The sequence below is a fragment of the Ammospiza caudacuta genome, chromosome 30 (assembly GCF_027887145.1).
Source record: "Ammospiza caudacuta isolate bAmmCau1 chromosome 30, bAmmCau1.pri, whole genome shotgun sequence".
Lineage (NCBI taxonomy): Eukaryota > Metazoa > Chordata > Aves > Passeriformes > Passerellidae > Ammospiza > Ammospiza caudacuta.
The window spans coordinates 2,944,112-2,963,970 of NC_080622.1; the positions used below are offsets into that span (position 1 = coordinate 2,944,112).

The 19,859-nt window shown below is 57.0% G+C and overlaps 1 protein-coding gene across 2 annotated transcripts; it reads right to left on the reverse strand.

Annotated features, from left to right (window-relative positions):
- Window positions 1-5,516: 5,516 nt before the first annotated feature.
- Window positions 5,517-19,259, reverse strand: CRABP2 (cellular retinoic acid binding protein 2). 2 transcript variants are annotated; one of them, XM_058821833.1, is made up of 5 exons: window positions 19,150-19,259; window positions 14,481-14,563; window positions 11,062-11,246; window positions 7,262-7,384; window positions 5,517-6,026 (listed from the first exon to the last, which is right to left on the reverse strand). In XM_058821833.1, exons 2-5 carry the CDS (start codon window positions 14,548-14,550, stop codon window positions 5,976-5,978), a joined length of 429 nt encoding a protein of 142 aa, XP_058677816.1. In that variant the 5' UTR covers window positions 14,551-14,563; window positions 19,150-19,259; the 3' UTR covers window positions 5,517-5,975. The 2 variants fall into 2 exon arrangements, with proteins under 2 accessions (XP_058677816.1, XP_058677817.1); XM_058821834.1 differs by having other exon boundaries at window positions 19,145-19,211.
- Window positions 19,260-19,859: the final 600 nt, after the last annotated feature.

Consider the following 19,859-nt stretch of genomic DNA (forward strand, 5'->3'; position numbering starts at 1 on the left):
CCTGTGTGCACACCCCAGTCCCTCTCTGTGTCCTTGTCCCTTCCAGAGCCCTTCTGGACCCTCTGTATCATCCCAGCATCCCTGGAGACCCCAAACAGAGGCAGATTCACCCCAAATGGCTTCAACCCTGCACTCACCCTGTGGGTGATTGCAGCCACGGCACAGAGCTGGGTTACTGAGCTGATAAGGAGGACCCCTCCCCCAGAAATTTCCCTGCTATGGGGGGCAACTGCATCCCAGACCCCCCCTGCCCCCTCCACGTGCTGGACCAGGCTCCCCTCTGCAGTGGGAGGGGGGTGAAACCCCCCAGCCCTGCCCAGGAGAGCCCAGGCCGGGGGGGCTCTGTGGGGTTGGGGTTGGAGCTCCCTCCCTCCCCTGGAACCCAGGAAAGCTCCGGCGCCAGCTGCAGCTGCAGGGGGGGAGGAGGAGGAGGAGGAGGCAAGGAGAACAATGCTGGCCGGCCGCCAGCCGAGGGGAGAAGGGGGGAGCTCCTGCCCAGGGCGGGCACAGGGAGGGCTGAGCGCGGGCGGTGACAGTGACAGTCCCTGTCCCCCGGGGCTCCTCCCTGAGCCACCCAGGCAGCATTGTCCCTGCTGCCCCGAGCCATGGGGACACCCTCCTGCCACGCTGGGCACAGGGGCCATGTGTCAGAGCCCACCTGGGCACCTGGCACCATGGCTGCGTGGTGCCCCAGCCGTGCCAGGCACCGAGCAGGGTCCCCAAGTTGTCACACAGCCAGAGAGCCCTCTGGAGAGCAGGGCAGCTGAGAGATGCCCCTGGGGCTGGCACCTCCATGTCCCCAACTCCTCTGTCACTCAGGACATTTTGGGGTGTGGGGGATGCCAAGGTGCCAGCCTGGACCATCCAGGGTGGGCTCTGAGCTGGGAAGAGCCAGCCTGGGGGGTGTGGGGGTGACTGGGGGGGATTGTTCCTCCAGCTCAGCCTCCCTCCTCTACCTCATCCCCAGCGTCACCAGGGCTGGATGCCCCCCATGCCTGTGTGTCTGTCTGTCCCTTTAAGACACCCCTGTCCTGTCCCTCTGTCCCCTTCAGGGACACCCCTGCCCTGTCCCCCTATGCCCTGTAGGGACACCCCTGTCCTGTCCCTCTGTCCCCTATAGGGACACTTCTGTCCTGTCCCCTTGTCCCTTTTAGGGACACCCTTGTCCTGTCCCCCTGTCCCTCTGTCCCCTTTAGGGACACCCCTGTCCCTCTGTCCCCTTTAGGGACATCCCAGCGACCCCCCTCCCCCCGTATTCAGGCAGACCGAAGCCCCCTCCCCGCACGGATGAGACAAACGCGGTTCCCCCACACCCATCCCAAGCTCAGCTTCCAGAAAAATGCCCGGGAAAAATTCCGGGGTGAGGGGCCGGGGCCCCCCAGGGTCGCGCATTCATTGCCCGCTTTGTCTCCGCACATGAAAGGCGAGGGGCCAGCCCGGCCCCCTGCCCAGCCCGGGGGGCAGCGGGGTCACCGGGCGGGATTAGTGCCGGATTAGCGGCGCCGGGACCGCGACACCACCCAGGCAGAGCTGCGGGAGGGGGGCTCAGCCCCCCGGAGCAGTTTTGGGGTCACTCACCCACGGCCCCTCCGCCCCAGCTCCGCAATTCGCTTTTGTTCCGAGAGCAGCCGAGCTCCGGGGAGGGGGCGCTTTCCTCCAGGGACCCCCCGGGACCCCCGGGCCGCTGTGGGGGGAGCGCAGGCAGCCCCAGCCCCCCTCTCCCCCCATTTCTGGGAGTCCCGGAGCCCCCCCAGAGCTCCCCCAGGCCGAGGCGAAGCGGAGCCGTCCCCGGGGCTCCGGGGAAAGCGGAGATTCCTCCGGCGGGGGCGGGGGGCACGGCTGGATTCCATTACCGGCGGCTCCCGGGGTCTCGGGGGGTGAAGTGGGGAGGGGGCCGGGACCCCGGCAGAGGCGGGACACGGCCCTGGGAACGGCGCCAGGGGTGATGGGCGCCTGCCAAGCGTCCACCTGGAGATACCGGAGCCTTCCTCCCCCTCCTCCTCCTCCTCCTCCTCCTCCCCAGGGAAGGTGTAATTCCACCCTCGCTGCTCCTGGACGGGCTCCCGGGGTGCGGGAGCACAGCCCGGCCGTGGGGGTGAGGCCAACAGCGAGCCCTGGCTCCATTCTCCTTCCCCCCATCACAACACCGAGCCCCGGCTCCCTTCTCCTTCCCCCCATCACAACACCGAGCCCCGGCTCCTTTCTCCTTCCCCCCATCACAACACCGAGCCCCGGCTCCTTTCTCCTTCCCCCCATCAGCGCTCGGTGGGGCGGCGCCCCCCAACTGCCCCTCGGGAGGGGGGCAGTGCCCCAGAGGGGTCCCGGCCCGGTCTGGGGGAGCCGAGCTGGGCAGGGAACGGGGGGCAGGAGCAGCACCCCAAAGCTCGAGGCAGGGCAGTGCTGCACCCCGATCCTCCCTGAATCCCGACCCTGCACCCCGATCCTCCCTGAACCCCCAGCTCAGCCCCGTTGTCCCGGGCTAATTAACTCCAATCCCATGCAGAGCAATTAGCGGCCAGCCCGGTAATTAACAAACCACAGAACAAACCCAGGGGGTGCCCCCGGCTCCCCCACCCCAGCCCGGATTGGGGTCTCAGGCTGAGAGCTGGGGTAGAGCACAAAGCCCCGGCCCCACACCGCCCTCCCTGCCCCACAATCAGCCATGGTCACCCCAGGGTCACCCCACAGTCACCCCGGTGCCACCACCCGCTTCCCACGCGGGATGTGCCAACCCCGCTGCCGCCCTCGCCCCCGGCCCCTTGTGCAATGGCCCCACAGAGGTTGTGGGGGGCAGGATCTGGGTGTGGGATTTGGGGTGCCAGATGTGGGGTGTGGGATTTGGGGGGTGGGATCCAGGGGGAAGGACCTGGAGTGTGGGATTTGGGGTGTGGGATCTGCAGTGTGGTATTTGGGGGGTGAGATTTGGGGCGTGGGATCTGGGGTGCAGAATCTGGGGTGTGGGATCTGGAGTGTGGGATCCAGGGAGAAGGATCCAGGGTGTGGGATCTGGAGTGTGGGATCTGAGCTGTGGGATTTGGGGTGTGGGATCCAAGGGGAAGGATCTGGGGTGTGGGATTTGGGGTGTGGGATTTGGGGTGCGAGATGTGGAGTGTGGGATTTGGGGGGTGGGATCCAGGGGGAAGGATCTGGGGTGTGGGATTTGGGGGGTGGGATCTGGAGTGTGGTATTTGGGGGGTGAGATTTGGGGTGTGGGATCTGGGGTGCAGAATCTGGGGTGTAGGATCTGGAGTGTGGGATCTGAAGTGTAGGATTTGGGGGTGGGATCTGGGGTGTGAGATTTGGGGTGCGGCGTCTGGAGTGTGAGATTTGGGGTGTGAGCTATGGAGTGTGGGATCTTGGGTGCAGAATCTGGGGTGTGTGATGTGGGGAGAAGGATCTGGAGTGTGGGATTTGGGGTGTGGGATCTGGAGTGTGAGATTTGGGGTGCGAGCTATGGAGCGTGGGATCTTGGGTGCAGAATCCGGGGTGTGTGATGTGGGGAGAACGATCTGAAGTGTGGGATTTGGGTGTGGGATCCAGAGGGAAGGATCCAGGCTGTGGGATCTGGAGTGTGGGATCTGAGCTGTGGGATTTGGGGTGTGGGATCCAAGGGGAAGGATCTGGGGTGTGGGATTTGGGATGTGGGATCTAGAGTGTGGGATTTGGGGTGCGAGATGTGGAGTGTGGGATTTGGGGGGTGAGATTTGGGGTGTGGGATCCAGGGGGAAGGATCTGGGGTGTGGGATTTGGGGTGTGGGATCTGGAATGTGGTATTTGGGGGGTGAGATTTGGGGTGTGGGATCTGGAGTGCAGAATCTGGGGTGCAGGATCTGGAGTGTGGGATCTGAAGTGTAGGATTTGGGGGGTGGGATCTGGGGTGTGAGATTTGGGGTGCGAGCTATGGAGTGTGGGATCTTGGGTGCAGAATCCAGGGTGTGTGATGTGGGGAGAAGGATCTGAAGTGTGGAATTTGGGGTGTGGAATTTGGGGTGCAGAATCCAGGGTGAAAGATCCAGTGTGTGGGATCTGGAGTGAGGAAATCTGGGGTGCAGAATCTGAGGTGTGGGATCTGGAGTATGGGATCCAGGGAGAAGGATCCAGGGTGTGGGATCTGAGCTGTGGGATTTGGGGTGTGGGATCTGGGTGCAGAATCCAGGGTGAAAGATCTGGGGTGTGGAAATCTGGGGTGCAGAATCCTGGGTGTGGGATTTGGGGTGTGAGATCTGGAGTGTGGGATTTGGGGTGCAGAATCCAAGGTGAAAGATCTGGGGTGTGGTATCTAGTGTGTAGAAATCTGGGGTGTGGAAATCCGGGGTGTGGAATCCAGCGTGTGGGACTCAGACTGCAGGATTTGGGGTGCAAAATCCGAGGTGTCGGATTCAGACTGTGGGATTTGGGGTGCAGAATCCAGGGTGTGGAATCTGGAGTGTGGGATTTGGAGTGTGAGATTTGTGGTGTGGGATATGGGGTGGAGGATCCAAGTTGTCAGATTCAGACTGTGGAATCTGGGGTGCAGAATCCAGGGTGTGGAATCTGGAATGTGGGACTTGGGGTGCAGGATGCAGGGTGTGGGACTCAGACTGCAGGATTTGGGGTACAGAATCTAGGATGTTGGATGCAGGCTGCAGATCTAGAGCACAGAATGTGGGATGTGGCATTTGGGGTGCAGAATCCGAGGTGAAAGATCTGGGGTGTGGTATCCAGTGTGTAGAAATCTGGGGTGTGGAAATCTGGGGTGTGGAATCCAGCATGTGGGACTCAGACTGCAGGATTTGGGGTACAGGATTCAGACTGTGGGATTTGGGGTGCAGAATCCAGGGTGAAAGATCTGGGGTGTGGTATCTGGTGTGTAGAAATCTGGGATGTGCAATCCAGCATGTGAGATTCAGACCGCAGGATGTGGAGTGCAAAATCCGAGGTGTCAGATTCAGACTGCGGGATTTGGGGTGCAGAATCAGGGATGTGGAATCTGGAATGTGGGATTTGGGGTGCAGGATGCAGGGTGTGGGATCCAGACTGTGGGATCTGGAGTGCAGAATCTGGGGTGTCAGATTCAGACTGTGGGATCTGGAGTGCAGAATCTGGGGTGTCAGATTCAGACTGTGGGATCTGGGGTGCAGAATCTGGGGTGTCAGATCCAGACTGTGGGATTTGGGGTGCAGAATCTGGGGTGTCAGATTCAGACTGGGATTTGGGGTGCAGAATCTGGGGTGTCAGATTCAGACTGTGGGATCTGGGGTGCAGGATGCAGGGTGTGGGATTTGGAGTGTGGAATCCAGGCTTTGGGATCTGGAGTGTGGGATATGGCGTGGAGGATCCGAGGTGTCAGATTCAGACTGCAGGATTTGGGGTGCAGAATCCAGGGTGCAGAATCCGAGGTGTCAGATTCAGACTGTGGGATCTGGGGTGCAGAATTTGGGATGTGGTATCCAGAGCCCCCAGGGTGTGGGATCTGTGTGCCAATGGGGCAGGAGGAGAGTCAGGGATGCCCCTGGGGGGGGGTCACAGGACATTTATTGAAAAATGAAGGAAACAACAGAGGGAAGGGGAGGCGGCTGGGACCCGGCGCTGCCCCAGGCTGGGGGGGTTCGCTGTCCCCATCTGTACCATATTCACAAATAAATACTGGGGAGGGGCGGCGGGGCAGGGCTGGGGGCTGCGGGAACCAAGAGCAGCCCAGCAGAAGCCAAAGCAGCTGGAAGCAGCCCCAAAGGCAGGGAGGGGCCGCGTTACCCCCCGCCGCAGCCGGCACCGAGCCAGCCCCGAGAGCAGAGCGGGGCCAGGACGGGCCGGGAGCTTCTGCTGGCCCCGAGAACCCCGCCCTGCACGGGGAGGGAAATGCGGGTGTGTGTGACCCCCCAGAAAAGGGGGTTCGGGGATGCAACACCCGCCCTGCGACAGGGGAGCAGCGCAGGGGGCTGTGGGGACGCGGGGAGGGGAGGGGGGATGTGGCGAGGGGTCACTGAGCGGGGGGGTCACTCCCGAATGTACACCCGGGTGCACACAACGTCATCGGCCGTCATGGTCTGCGGGGAGAGGGGGGCGGTCACAGGTGTGGATGTGACCCCCCGTGTCCCCATCCACCTCCTCCTGCCCCCATTCTCCTCTTCCTGTCCCCTTTCCCCCCTCCTGTCCCCATCCCAGCTCCTCCTGTCCCATCTGGCCCCTCCTGTCCCCATCCACCCTCTCCTGTCCCCTCCTGTCCCATCCACCCCTCCTGTCCCCATCCCAGTGGGTTCCTGTCCCATCTGCCCCCTCCTGTCCCATCCGCCTCCTCCTGCCCCCTTTCCCCTTCTCCTGTCCCATCCATCCCCTCGTGTCCCCATCCCAACACATTCCTGTCCCCATCTATCCACTCTTGTCCCCTTTCCCCCTCTCCTGTCCCCCTCCACCCACGCTGTCCCCATCCATCCCCTCCTGTCCCCATCTCAGCCCTTCCTGTCCCCTTTCCCCTGCTCTTGCCCCCATTCTTCCCCTCCTGTCCCTTTCCCCCTCTCCTGTCCCCATCCCGGCCCCTTCTGTCCCCATTCTCCCCCTCCTGTCCCATTTGCCCCCTCCTGTCCCCATTCCCCTCCTCCTGTCCCCTTCCCACCCCTTCCTGTCCCCATCCACCTTCTCCTGTCCCATCCCAGCCCCTACTGCCCAATCCCAGTGTGCTCCTGTCCCCTTTCCCCTTCTCCTGTCCCCATCCACCCCCTCCTGTCCCTAACTGTCCCCTCCTGTCCCCATCCACGCCCTCCTGCCCCATTTGCCCCCTCCTGTCCCCATCCCAGCTCCTCCTGTCCCATCCACCCCCTCTTGTCCCCATCTGCCCCTTCTGTCCCCTTTCCCCCTGTCCTGTCCCATTCCAGCCCCCTCCTGTCCCCATCCCAACACATTCCTGTCCCCATCCATCCCCTCCTGTCCCCATCTATCCCCTCCTGTCCCCATCTATCCCCTCTTGTCCCCTTTCCCCCTCTCCTGTCCCCATCCACCCAGTCCTGTCCCCAGCCCAGTGCGTTCCTGTCCCCTCCTGTCCCCATTCCCCCCCTCCTGTCCCCATCCCGGCTCTGAAGGAATTCCCAGCAGGCAGCGCTGCCCCCAAGCCCCGGTTGGCCCTGGTTAGTCCCGGTTGGTCCTGGTTAGTCCCGGTTGGTCCCTGTTGGTCCCGGTTGGTCCCTGTTGGTCCCGGTTGGTCCCGGTTAGTCCCGTTTGGCCCCGGTTAGTCCCGGTTAGTCCCGTTTGGCCCCGGTTAGTCCCGGTTCCCCGTTGTTCCCCTCACCAGGATGAGCTCCCCATCGTTGCTCATCTCCCGGGACCAGCCCGTCCTAGGCCCGTCTCCCTTGAGCAGGCGCTGCTCGCACACCATCTTGTTCTTGTTCTCATCCTCCCACCTGGCCAGGCTCTGCGGGCACGGGGGGCAGCGATTGGTGGGCGTGTGGGCACCCCCGGGCACCTCCTGCCCACCCCGGGGGCAGAATGGGGCATTTGTCCCTGTGCCAGGGGGGTGTGGGGGCACTGGGCATCAGGGGGGCACAGGGAGGGGATGGGGGCACAATGGGGGCTACAATGAGGGGTTGGGGGCACAGGAAGGGGTTGGGGGCACAATGAGGGGTTGGGGGAACAGGGAAGGGGTTGAGGGCACAGGGAGAGGTTGAGGGGCACGAGGAGGGGATGAGGGGCACAATGGGGGGCTGAGGGGCACAGGGAGAGGTTGATGGCACAGGGAGAGGTTGATGGCACAGGGAAGGGGTTGGGGGCACAGGGAGAGGTTGAGGGGCACAACGGGGGGCAGAGTGGCACAGGGAGAGGTTGATGGCACAGGGAAGAGGTTGGCAGGGAAAGGGTTGGGGGCACAAAGAGGGGATGGGGGCACAACTGGGGCTGGAGGGCACGAGGAGGTCGGGGGCACAGGGAGGGGATGCTGGCACAGGAAAGAGGGTTGGGGGCACAGGGAGGGGATGCTGGCACAGGAAAGGGGGTTGGGGGCACAGGGAGAGATTGAGGGGCACAATGAGGGGTTGGGGGCACAGGGAGGGGTTGGGGGCACAGGGAGAGATTGAGGGGCACAGTGAGAGGTTGGCAGGGAAGGGGCTGGGGGCACGGGGAAGGAGATGGGGGCAAAACAGGGGTTGGGGGCACAGGGAAGGGTTGAGTGGCACAGTGAGGGGATGAGGGGCACCATGAGGGGTTGATGGCACAGGGAAGGGGATGGGGGGCACAGGAAAGGGGTTGAGGGGCATGGGGAGAGGTTAAGGGGCACAATGGGGCATTGGGGGCACAGGGAGGGGATGAGGGCACAATGAGGGATTGGGGGCACAGAGAGGGGATGGGGGCACAACAGGGGTTGGGGGCACAGGTAAGGGGTTGGCAGGGAAGGGGTTTGGGGGCACAGAGAGGGGATGGGGGCACAGGTAAGGGGTTGAGGGGCACAGAGAGGGGATGAGGGGCACAACGAGAGGATGATGGCAGAGGAAAGGGGTTGATGGCATGGAGGGGGGAACAGGGAAGGGGATGAGGGGCACAATGGGGGGTTGGGGGCACAGGGAAAGGGTTAGGTGGCACAACAAGGGGATGAGGGGCACAATGAGGGGTTTGGGGTACAGGGAAAGGTTTGGGGGAACAGGGAAGGGGATGGGGGCACAACAGGGGTTAGGGGGCACGGGGAAGGGGTTGAGGGGCACGGGGAAGAGGCTGAGGGGCACAACGAGGGGATGATGGCACAAGGAAGGGGTTGAGGGGTACAATGAGGGATTGGGGGCACAGAGAAGGGTTGAGGGGCACAACAAGGGGATGATGGCACAGGGAACGGGGTTGGGGGCACAGGGAGGGGATGGAGGGTGCAATGAGGGGTTGGGGTCACTGGGAAGGGGTTGGGGGACCCAGGGCAGGATGGGGGTGCAGGAGGGGATTGGGGGACCCAGGAAAGGCCGGGGGGGCACAAGGAGAGGTTGGGCTGCAGGAGCAGGGGAAGCAGCTGCGGGGAGAAAGGCATTTGTGCACAGACAGACACACACACAGACAGACAGACACAGTCACACTGACACTCACACACACAGAGTCACACACAGTCACACAATCACACTGACACTCAGACTGACACACTCACATGCACACACACACAGAGTCACATTCATACACACAGTCACACCCACAAACTCTCTCACACTCACATTCACACACGGTCACACACACAGAGATACACACAGTCACACACACACTCACACACAGTCACACACACACTCACACACAGTCACACACAGTCATACACACACACACAGTCACACACAGACACACACACAGTCATACACAGGCACACACACAGTCATACACAGGCACACACAGCCATACACAGACACACAGACTCACACAGTCATACACAGACACACAGACACTCACATTCAGACACACACAGCCATACACAGACACACACACACTCACATTCACACACACACTGACACACACAGTCACACACAGACACACACAGTCACTCACACATTCACACACACAGTCACACACAGGCACACACAGTCACACCCACACTGATACACACAGTCACACACAGTCACACCCACATTCACACACACACTGACACACACAGTCACACAGTCACTCAGACGCACTCACACATGCAGACACACAATCACAATCACACACTCAGTCACACTCACAGTCTCACACTCAGTCTCACACACACAGTCATACTTACACACAGACACAGAGACACTCACACTCACAGACACACACTCTCACAGTCAGTCTCACACATGCACACACAGTCACACCCACACCCTCATACAGTTTCACACTCTCACAGACACACACACTCACACCCGTATTCACACTCACAGTCTCAGACACACTCACACAGACACACTCACACTGTCTCACACTCTTATTCACACTTAGACACCCCCACACACAGTCACACACACCCACACTTTCATGCTCACAGACACTCTCAAACTCTCACACTCACTTTCACACACACTCTTACACTGACACATCACACTCTCGCACACACACTCACACTCAGACTCACTCCCACTCACACACCTTCACACTCATACACTGTCTCTCACACTCATTTACACTCACACTCTCACACTCACTCTCACAGTCTCACACTCTCACACCCACTCTCACTCCCAGACTTTCACCCTCTCACACCCTTACTCACACTCACACACCCTCACACACAGTCTCACACACTCTCTCATGCACACACTCAGTCTCACTCACACAGTGACACATCACACAATCTCACACTCACACTGTCTCCCACTCTCACACATTCTCACACACCTGCACTCACTCTCACACACTCTCACACTCACACACACTTTCACACTCTCTCACACTCACACCCTCTCACACACTCACTCTCACTCACACAGTGACACATCACACAATCTCACTCTCAAACTCACACACACTTTCACACTCTCACTCTCACACTCACACCCACTCTCACACTCACTCTCACTCACCCAGTGACACATCACACAATCTCACACTCACACTGTCTCCCACTCTCACTCTCACACACTCTCACACTCTCACTCACAGTGACACAATCTCACACTCACACACTCACTCACACCCACTCACACTGTCACACTCACTCAGTGACACATCACACAATCTCACACTCACAGTCTCCCACTCTCACACACCTGCACTCACTCTCACACTCTCACACACTCACACACACACTCCCACACTCACTCTCACTCACAGTGACACAATCTCACACTCACACATTGTCTCCCACTCTCACACACCTGCACTCACTCTCATACACACACTCTCACACTCTCACTCACACTCTCTCATGCACACACTCATAGTCTCACACTCACTCACTCTCACTCACCCAGTGACACATCACACACTCTCACACTGTTTCCCACTCTCACACATTCTCACACACCTGCACTCACTCACACACTCACACACACACTTTCACCCTCTCACACCCATACCCACACCCACTCTCTCACTCACACTCTTACACCCACGCTCACACTCACTCTCACACCCACTCCCCCTCTCCCCGCTGTGCCCCCGTGCCAGCCCCACCTTGCAGGGCCGCCCGTCCACCGTCTGCTCCTCGAACTCCTCCCCGACCCTGAAGCGGATCTCGGTGGTGCGCACGGGGGTGCACGTGCGGATGTAGAAGCTCTCGCCGTCCCCGTCCTGCCGGATCTCCACCGCCGGCTTGGCCGCCGCCGCCACCGCGATCTTCCTCAGCATCACGTTCACGCCTGGGGGGCACGGTGACACCGAGGGGGCACGGTGACCAGGGGCACGGTGACCAGGGGCACGGTGACACCGAGAGGGCATGGTGACACTGAGAGGGCACAGTGACCAGGGGCACGGTGACACCGAGAGGGCATGGTGACACTGAGAGGACACAGTGACCAGGGGCACGGTGACACCGAGAGGGCACGGTGACCGAGGGGCATGGTGACACCGAGAGGGCACAGTGACCAGGGGCATGGTGACACCGAGAGGGCATGGTGACACCGAGAGGGCACGGTGACCAGGGGCATGGTGACACCAAGGGGGCACAGTCACCCAGGGCACGGTGACACTGAGAGGGCACGGTGATCAAGGGGCATGGTGACACTGAGAGGGCACGGTCACCCAGGGCACAGTGACACTGAGAGGGCATGGTGACAGGGGGCACAGTGACACCAAGAGGGCACAGTGACCCAGGGGCACGGTGCCACCGAGAGGGCACAGTGACTGAGGGGCATGGTGCCACTGAGAGGGATGGTGACTGAGGGGGCACAGTGGCACCGAGAGGGCACAGTGACTGAGGAGCATGGTGCCACTGAGAGGGACGGTGACTGAGGGGGCACAGTGGCACCAAGAGGGCACAGTCACCCGGGGGAAGTGTGAGGGGTGGCACCGAGCATGCCCAGTGACCCGGAGGGCAGGGTGGTGCCCAGTGACCAAGAGTCACTGAGTGTGCCCAGTGACCCGGGGGAGGCATGGTGGTGTCCGGTGAGCCAAGGAGAGTGGTGGCACCAAGCAGTGCCCAGTGACCCAAGGGGAGCGGTGGTGCCCAGTGACCAGGGGAACACGGTGGTGCCCAGTGACCCGAGGGGGACATGGTGGTGCCCGGTGACCAGGGGAATACGGTGGTGCCCAGTGACCCAAGGGGAGCAGTGGTGCCCAGTGACCCGAGGGGGACATGGTGGTGCCCGGTGACCAGGGGAACACGGTGGTGCCCAGCGACCCGAGGGGGACATGGTGGTGCCCGGTGACCAGGGGAACACGGTGGTGCCCAGCGACCCAAGGGGGACATGGTGGTGCCCGGTGACCAGGGGATGCAGTGGCACTGAGAGTGCCCGGTGATCAAGGGGAACACGGTGGTACCCGGTGACCCAGGGGGAGGGCACGGTGGCACTGAGAGTGCCCAGTTACCCGGGGAGTGGCACCGATCATGCCCAGTGACCCAGGTGGGCACAGTGGCACCCGGTGACCGCGGGTCAGCCCCGCACTCTGCAGTGCCACCTCCCAGGGCACAGCGAGGGCCGCAGGTGGCTCCAGGCAGCCCAAGGAGGGAGGGGAGGGACAGCCGAGCCCCCTCCCCGCCCCAGGGCCACATCTGGCCACATCTGGCTCTCGTTACCTGCGGAGGGGGCGGCGGCGGCGCCGGATGCGCCCCGGGGAAGGCACGGGGGTGACAGCGGGGACAAGGGCCCCTGCGCTCGGTGTGACCCGTGTGACCCCCCCGGGGCTCCCGCCTTCCCCCCTCGGCAGCTGCGGCTTTGTCCCCGCTCATCCATCACGGCCCGGCTGTCACCGGGGGGCTCTTTGGGGACATTGTTCCCGTGTCACCTCCCTGAGAGGGTCCCCGCACAAAGGGGGGGCGGACCCGACCCCCCCCCCACAAAATGGGACGGGACAAATCCCCCCACAACACCCCCAGGGTGGATTCACACCGGAGACCCCAAACACGGCCCCCCAAATGATGGTAATGGGGGTGGGGGGGGGGCACAAACAGCCCCCAAAGGGAGCAAAACCACGGCTGGGGGGGCGGCTGGGGTCTGTACCCCCCAAATCTGCCTTTATCGTCCCTAAATTTGCCTGTATCCCCCCTAAATCTGTCTGCACCCCCCCAAATCTGTCTGTACCCTCCCAAATCTGCCTTTATTCCCCCCAAATCTGTCTCTACCCCCCCAAATCTGCCTATAACCCCCAAATCTGTTTGTACCCCTGCAAATCTGCCTGTATCCCCCCAAAATCTGTCTGTACCCCTGCAAATCTGTCTGTATCCCCCCTAAATCTGCCTCTATCCCCCCAAAATCTGTTTGTACCCCCCAAATCTGCCTGTATCCCCTCAAAATCTGCCTGTATTCCCCCAAATCTGCCTCTACCCCTCCCCAAATCTGCCTGTACCCCCCTAAATCTTTCTGTACCCCCCAAAATCTGCCTTTATCACCCCAAATCTGCCTGTACCCCCCTAAATCTTTCTGTATCCCACCAAATTTGCCTTTACCACCCCAAATCTGCCTCTACCCCTCCAAATCTGCCTCTACCCCCCTAAATCTGCCTCTACCCCCCCTAAATCTGTCTGTACCCCCCCAAATCTGCCTCTACCCCCCCTAAATCTGTCTGTACCCCCCCTAAATCTGCCTCTACCCCCCCTAAATCTGTCTGTACCCCCTCCAAATCTGCCTCTACCCCCCCTAAATCTGCCTGCACCCCAATGGGAGCCCCCATTTGCGCCGTGGGAAAGCAGGAGGGTTCCGGAGGGGTTTTTTTTTTTGGCAGATTTATTTTCCTGCCGAGGTTTCCCCGAGCCGGTTCCATCAGTGGGGCCAGGGCAGAGCCGGGGGATCGGGAGTGAAACCCAAGAAAGTGATAATTATCCTGAAATATTCGTTCCGTATCCCCTAACCTGGAAAATATTTCTGCTCCGGGGCTGGCGAGGAGCGGGTCAGGAGGAGGAGGGGGGAGATGGATTTGATCCTGCGCAAAACCCCGGGGACCCCCCCAAAATTCCAGCCCCCCCACCGTGAGTTCTGGCTCTCCCCACCCACCCTCGGCTCTGCCACGGGGCTGAGATGAGAAAGGGGAGAGCGGGACCCCAAAAAACCCCACAAAATCCTCACAAAACCCCCACAAAATGGGTCCTGCTCGGGGTGGTTTGGTTGTCCACAAAATGGGGGGGGGGGGGGGGGGGGGGGCACAGGTGAACCCGCGGGAGATTTTGGGGTGGGGGGCGGAGGGGAGCACCAGGGTGGGGAAACTGAGGCAGGAAAGGGGTGGGGGATCCCTCGGGGTGGTGCCTGTGACTCCTCAGCGGGCACCGAGCGTCAGAGCTCGGGGAAAAGGGGGAGCAAAAGGGATCCCCGCGGCACACGGCGGCTCCGGGCACCGCCGGGCTGCAAAAGGGTTTGGAGATGGGGGAAATGGGGGGAAAATGGGGGGAACCCCCCGGACCCCAGCCCCAGTGAGCCCCGAGGATTGGGGGATCCACTCACCCAGAGCCTTCAGCAGCTCCTCGAAGTTCTCCGAGCTCTTCATCTTCCAGTTGCCGGAGAAGTTGGGCATCGCGGCTGCCAAGCTGGGGGGCACGGGGAGGGCACAGAGAGGGCACGGGGTGGGCACGGGGTGGGCACAGGGAGGGGAATGAGCGCTCCGAGGGCTCCCTCGGTACCGGCACGGCCGCTCGCCCGCTCGCTCCGTCTGTCTGTCCGTCCGTGCCGTCCCGCCCGCGCCGTTTTATCGCCGGGCTGGTCCCACCCCCCTCGGCCCCGGCCCCGGTTTGGGGGCTCCGCGCTCACCTGAGGAGGGGGAGAGCCCAGGCCGAGCCCCCCGCCCCGGTTTGGGGGTGTAGGTGCTGGCTGGAGCTCTGTCCGTGCCCCCCAAATCCCCCCGAGATCCGTACCCTGATCGGCTCCCCAGGCTGGGGCACCTCCCTGGCGCCCCCCGATCGCCAGCATCCCCCCAAATCTGTCTGCACCCCCAAATCTGCCCATAACCCCCAAATCTGCCTGTATCCCCCCTAAATCTGCCCGCACCCCACATGTGCTGCACCCCCAAATCTGTCTGTACCCCCAAATCTGTCTGTACCCCCAAATCTGCCTGTATCCCCCCCTAAATCTGCCCGCACCCCTCAAATCTGTCTGCACCCCCAAATCTGCCCATAACCCCCAAATCTGCCTGTATCCCCCCAAATCTGTCTGCACCCCACATGTGCTGCACCCCCAAATCTGTCTGTACCCCCCAAATCTGTCTGTACCCCTCCAAGCCGCCTGCACCCCCGAATCTGCTTGTAGCCCCCAAATCTGTCTCCACCCTCCAAATCTGCCTGTATCCCCCCTAAATCCGCCCGCACCCCTCAAATCTGTCTGTACCCCCCAAAATCTGTCTGTACCCCCCAAGCTGCCTCTACCCCTGCAAATCTGCCTGTACCCCCCAAAATCTGTCTGTACCCCTCAAATCTGTCTGGACCCTCCCAAACGTCCTGCACCCCCTCTAAATCTGCCTCTACCCCCCAAATTTGCCTCTACCCCCCCCAAATCTGCTTGCATCCCCCCCAAATCTGCCTATACCCCCCCAAATCTCTCTGTACCCCCTCAAATCTGTCAGTACCCCCCCAAACCTGCTTGTATCTCCCCAAGTATGTCTGTACCCCCAAAATCTGTCTGTACCCCAAAATCTGCCTATACCCCCAAATGTGTCTGTACCCCCAAATCTGTCTGTACCCCCCAAATATGTCTGTACCCCAAAATCTGCCTATACCCCCAAATCTGGCTGTACCCCCAAATCTGCCTGTACCCCAAAATCTGTCTGTACCCCCCAAATATGTCTTTTCCTCAAAATCTGTCTGTACCCCAAAATCTGCCTGTACCCCAAAATCTGCCTGTACCCCCCAAATGTGTCTGTACCCCCAAATCTGTCTGTACTCCCCAAAATCTGTCTGTACCCCAAAATCTGTCTGTACCCCAAATGTGTCTGTACCCCAAATGTGTCTGTACCCCCCAAATGTGCCTGTACCCCCAAATGTGCCTGTACCCCCCCAAATCTGCCTGTACCCCAAAATCTGCCTGTACCCCAAAATATGTCTGTACCCCAAAATATGTCTGTACCCCCAAATGTGTCTGTACCCCCCAAATATGTCTGTACCCCAAAATCTGGCTGTACCCCCAAATCTGCCTGTACCCCAAAATCTGCCTGTACCCCAAAATATGTCTGTACCCCAAAATCTGTCTGTACCCCAAATGTGTCTGTACCCCAAATGTGTCTGTACCCCCCAAATGTGCCTGTACCCCAAAATCTGTCTGTACCCCCAAATCTGCCTGTACCCCAAAATCTGCCTGTACCCCAAAATATGTCTGTACCCCAAAATCTGCCTGTACCCCCAAATGTGTCTGTACCCCCCAAATATGTCTGTACCCCAAAATCTGGCTGTACCCCAAAATCTGCCTGTACCCCCAAATGTGTCTGTACCCCCAAATCTGTCTGCACCCCCCGAGTGTGCCCAGGGCACGCGTGTTTCACAGCTGTGTGACGCTGGCACGGGCACGTGTGGGTGCCTGTGCTCACTTGTGCACACGTGGGTTTGATCCTCGACTTTGCCAGCCTCAACATCACGCACAAACTCGCACAAAAACACTCCCAAACTCACAGAAAATATCACATATAAACTCATACAAACTCACAAAAAAACTCAGACACAAACTCAAAAACTCACCAAAAAAATTCACACACGAAACTCAAAAAACTCACACAAAAATTCACATATAAACTCACAAACTCACACAAAACGTACAAAAATTCACGCACAAACTCACACAAAATTCACATATAAACTCACAAACTCACACAAAAGCTCACACAAAAATTCACACTCAAACTCACAGAAACACTCCCAAACTCACAGAAAATTCGCACACAAACTCACACAAAAACTCACACAAAAACTCACACAAAAACTCACACAAAAACTCACACAAAAACTCACACAAAAACTCACAAACTCACACAAAAACTCACACAAAAACTCACACAAAAACTCACAAACTCACACAAAAAACTCACACAAAAATTCACACGCAAACTCACACAAAATTCACACACAAACTCACAGAAAAACTAACACAAAAATTCACATATAAAGTCACAAACTCACAAAAAACTCACACAAAAATTCACACGCAAACTCACACAAAAACTGACACAAAAACTCACACAAAAACTCCCAAACTCACAGAAAAATTCAGACATAAACTCAAAAAACTCACACAAAAATTCACATATAAAGTCACAAACTCACACAAAAACTCACACAAAAATTCACACTCAAACACACAGAAACACTCCCAAACTCACAGAAAATTCGCACACAAACTCACACAAAAACTCACACAAAAATTCACATATAAACTCACACAAAAATTCACACATAAAATCAAAAACTGACACAAAAACTCACACAAAAATTCACACAAAACCTCAAAAACTCACGCAAAAACTCACACAAAAAATTCACATATAAACTCACAGACTCACACCAAAAATTCACATATAAACTCACAAACTCACGCAAAAACTCACACAAAAATTCACACAAAAACTCAAAATCTCACACAAAAAATTCACACATAAACTCACAGACTAACACAAAAAATTCACATATAAACTCACAGACTCACACAAAAAATTCACATATAAACTCACAAACTCACGCAAAAACTCACACAAAAATTCACACAAAAACTCAAAATCTCACACAAAAAATTCACATATAAACTCACACAAAAATTCAAAACCCACACCAAAAAACACGCAAAAAATTCACATATAAACTCACAGACTAACACAAAAAATTCACATATAAACTCACAAACTCACGCAAAAACTCACACAAAAAATTCACATATAAACTCACAGACTCACACAAAAAATTCACATATAAACTCACAAACTCACGCAAAAACTCACACAAAAAATTCACATATAAACTCACAAACTCACGCAAAAACTCACACAAAAAATTCACATATAAACTCACAGACTCACACAAAAAATTCACATATAAACTCACAAACTCACGCAAAAACTCACACAAAAAATTCACATATAAACTCACAGACTCACACAAAAAATTCACATATAAACTCACAGTCTCACACAAAAAATTCACATATAAACTCACAGACTCCCACAAAAAATTCACATATAAACTCACAAACTCACGCAAAAACTCACACAAAAATTCACACAAAAACTCAAAATCTCACACAAAAAATTCACATATAAACTCACACAAAAATTCAAAACCCACACCAAAACACACGCAAAAAATTCACATATAAACTCACAGACTAACACAAAAAATTCACATATAAACTCACAAACTCACGCAAAAACTCACACAAAAAATTCACATATAAACTCACAGACTCCCACAAAAAATTCACATATAAACTCACAAACTCACGCAAAAACACAAAAAATTCACATATAAACTCACAGACTCACACAAAAAATTCACATATAAACTCACAAAGTCACGCAAAAACTCACACAAAAATTCACACAAAAACTCAAAATCTCACACAAAAAATTCACACATAAACTCACAGACTAACACAAAAAATTCACATATAAACTCACAGACTCACACAAAAAATTCACATATAAACTCACAAACTCACGCAAAAACTCACACAAAAATTCACACAAAAACTCAAAATCTCACACAAAAAATTCACATATAAACTCACACAAAAATTCAAAACCCACACCAAAACACACACAAAAAATTCACATATAAACTCACAGACTAACACAAAAAATTCACATATAAACTCACAAACTCACGCAAAAACTCACACAAAAAATTCACATATAAACTCACAGACTCCCACAAAAAATTCACATATAAACTCACAAACTCACGCAAAAACACAAAAAATTCACATATAAACTCACAGACTCCCACAAAAAATTCACATATAAACTCACAAACTCACGCAAAAACTCACACAAAAATTCACACAAAAACTCAAAATCTCACACAAAAAATTCACACATAAACTCACAGACTAACACAAAAAATTCACATATAAACTCAAAAACTCACACAAAAAATTCAGATATAAACTCACAAACTCCCACAAAAATTCAGAACTCCCACCAAACCTCACTCCGAAGGCCCGGCCGGGTCAGCGCTCGCTGGAGCTGCCAGGGGCAGGTGGATCCCCCTCTCCCTCCGAGGGATTTTTTTTCCGAGCTTTCTCCACCCTGGGAAGGTCAGGCTGTGCCTCGGGGCCGCTTCTGGGCAAGAAAAGCCAGAAGTGGCGTTTCTGGTTGAGCAGGAGCTCCGGGATGGAAGGAGAGAGGAAATCTTCAGTGATTTAGGGTGCAAAGGTTTCACAGAGCCCCCCCCTGCTCGTGGTCACGTCGCCCCAGAAGCTCCGGTTGGGGCCAAGTCGCGGCTTGCCCATCCCTAATCCCCTGGAGAACAGGATTGCTCACCGGGCTCCGGCACGGACAGACAGACGGACGGGCTGGGGAGGGGGTGCTGCACCCCGAATCTGTCACTCCGGAGGTGCAGGAGAGGCCTCCCCCCCGTGTGGAGTGGCTGGGGTTTGCTCAAAATCTGGGGGAAGTCATAATCTCCATTTCAAGGGGGGGAAAATAATCTCTGTTCTAATGGGGGGGGGGGACGAAAATCATGTCCATTTCATGGGGGAAAAATGTCATCTCCATTTCAAGGGGGGAAAAATAATCTCTATTCTAGGGGGGGGAACGAAAATCATCTCCATTCCATGGGGCAAAAATGTCATCTCCATTCCAGGGGAAAAAAAATCATCTCCATTCCAGGGGGGGAAAATTATTCTAGGGGGGGG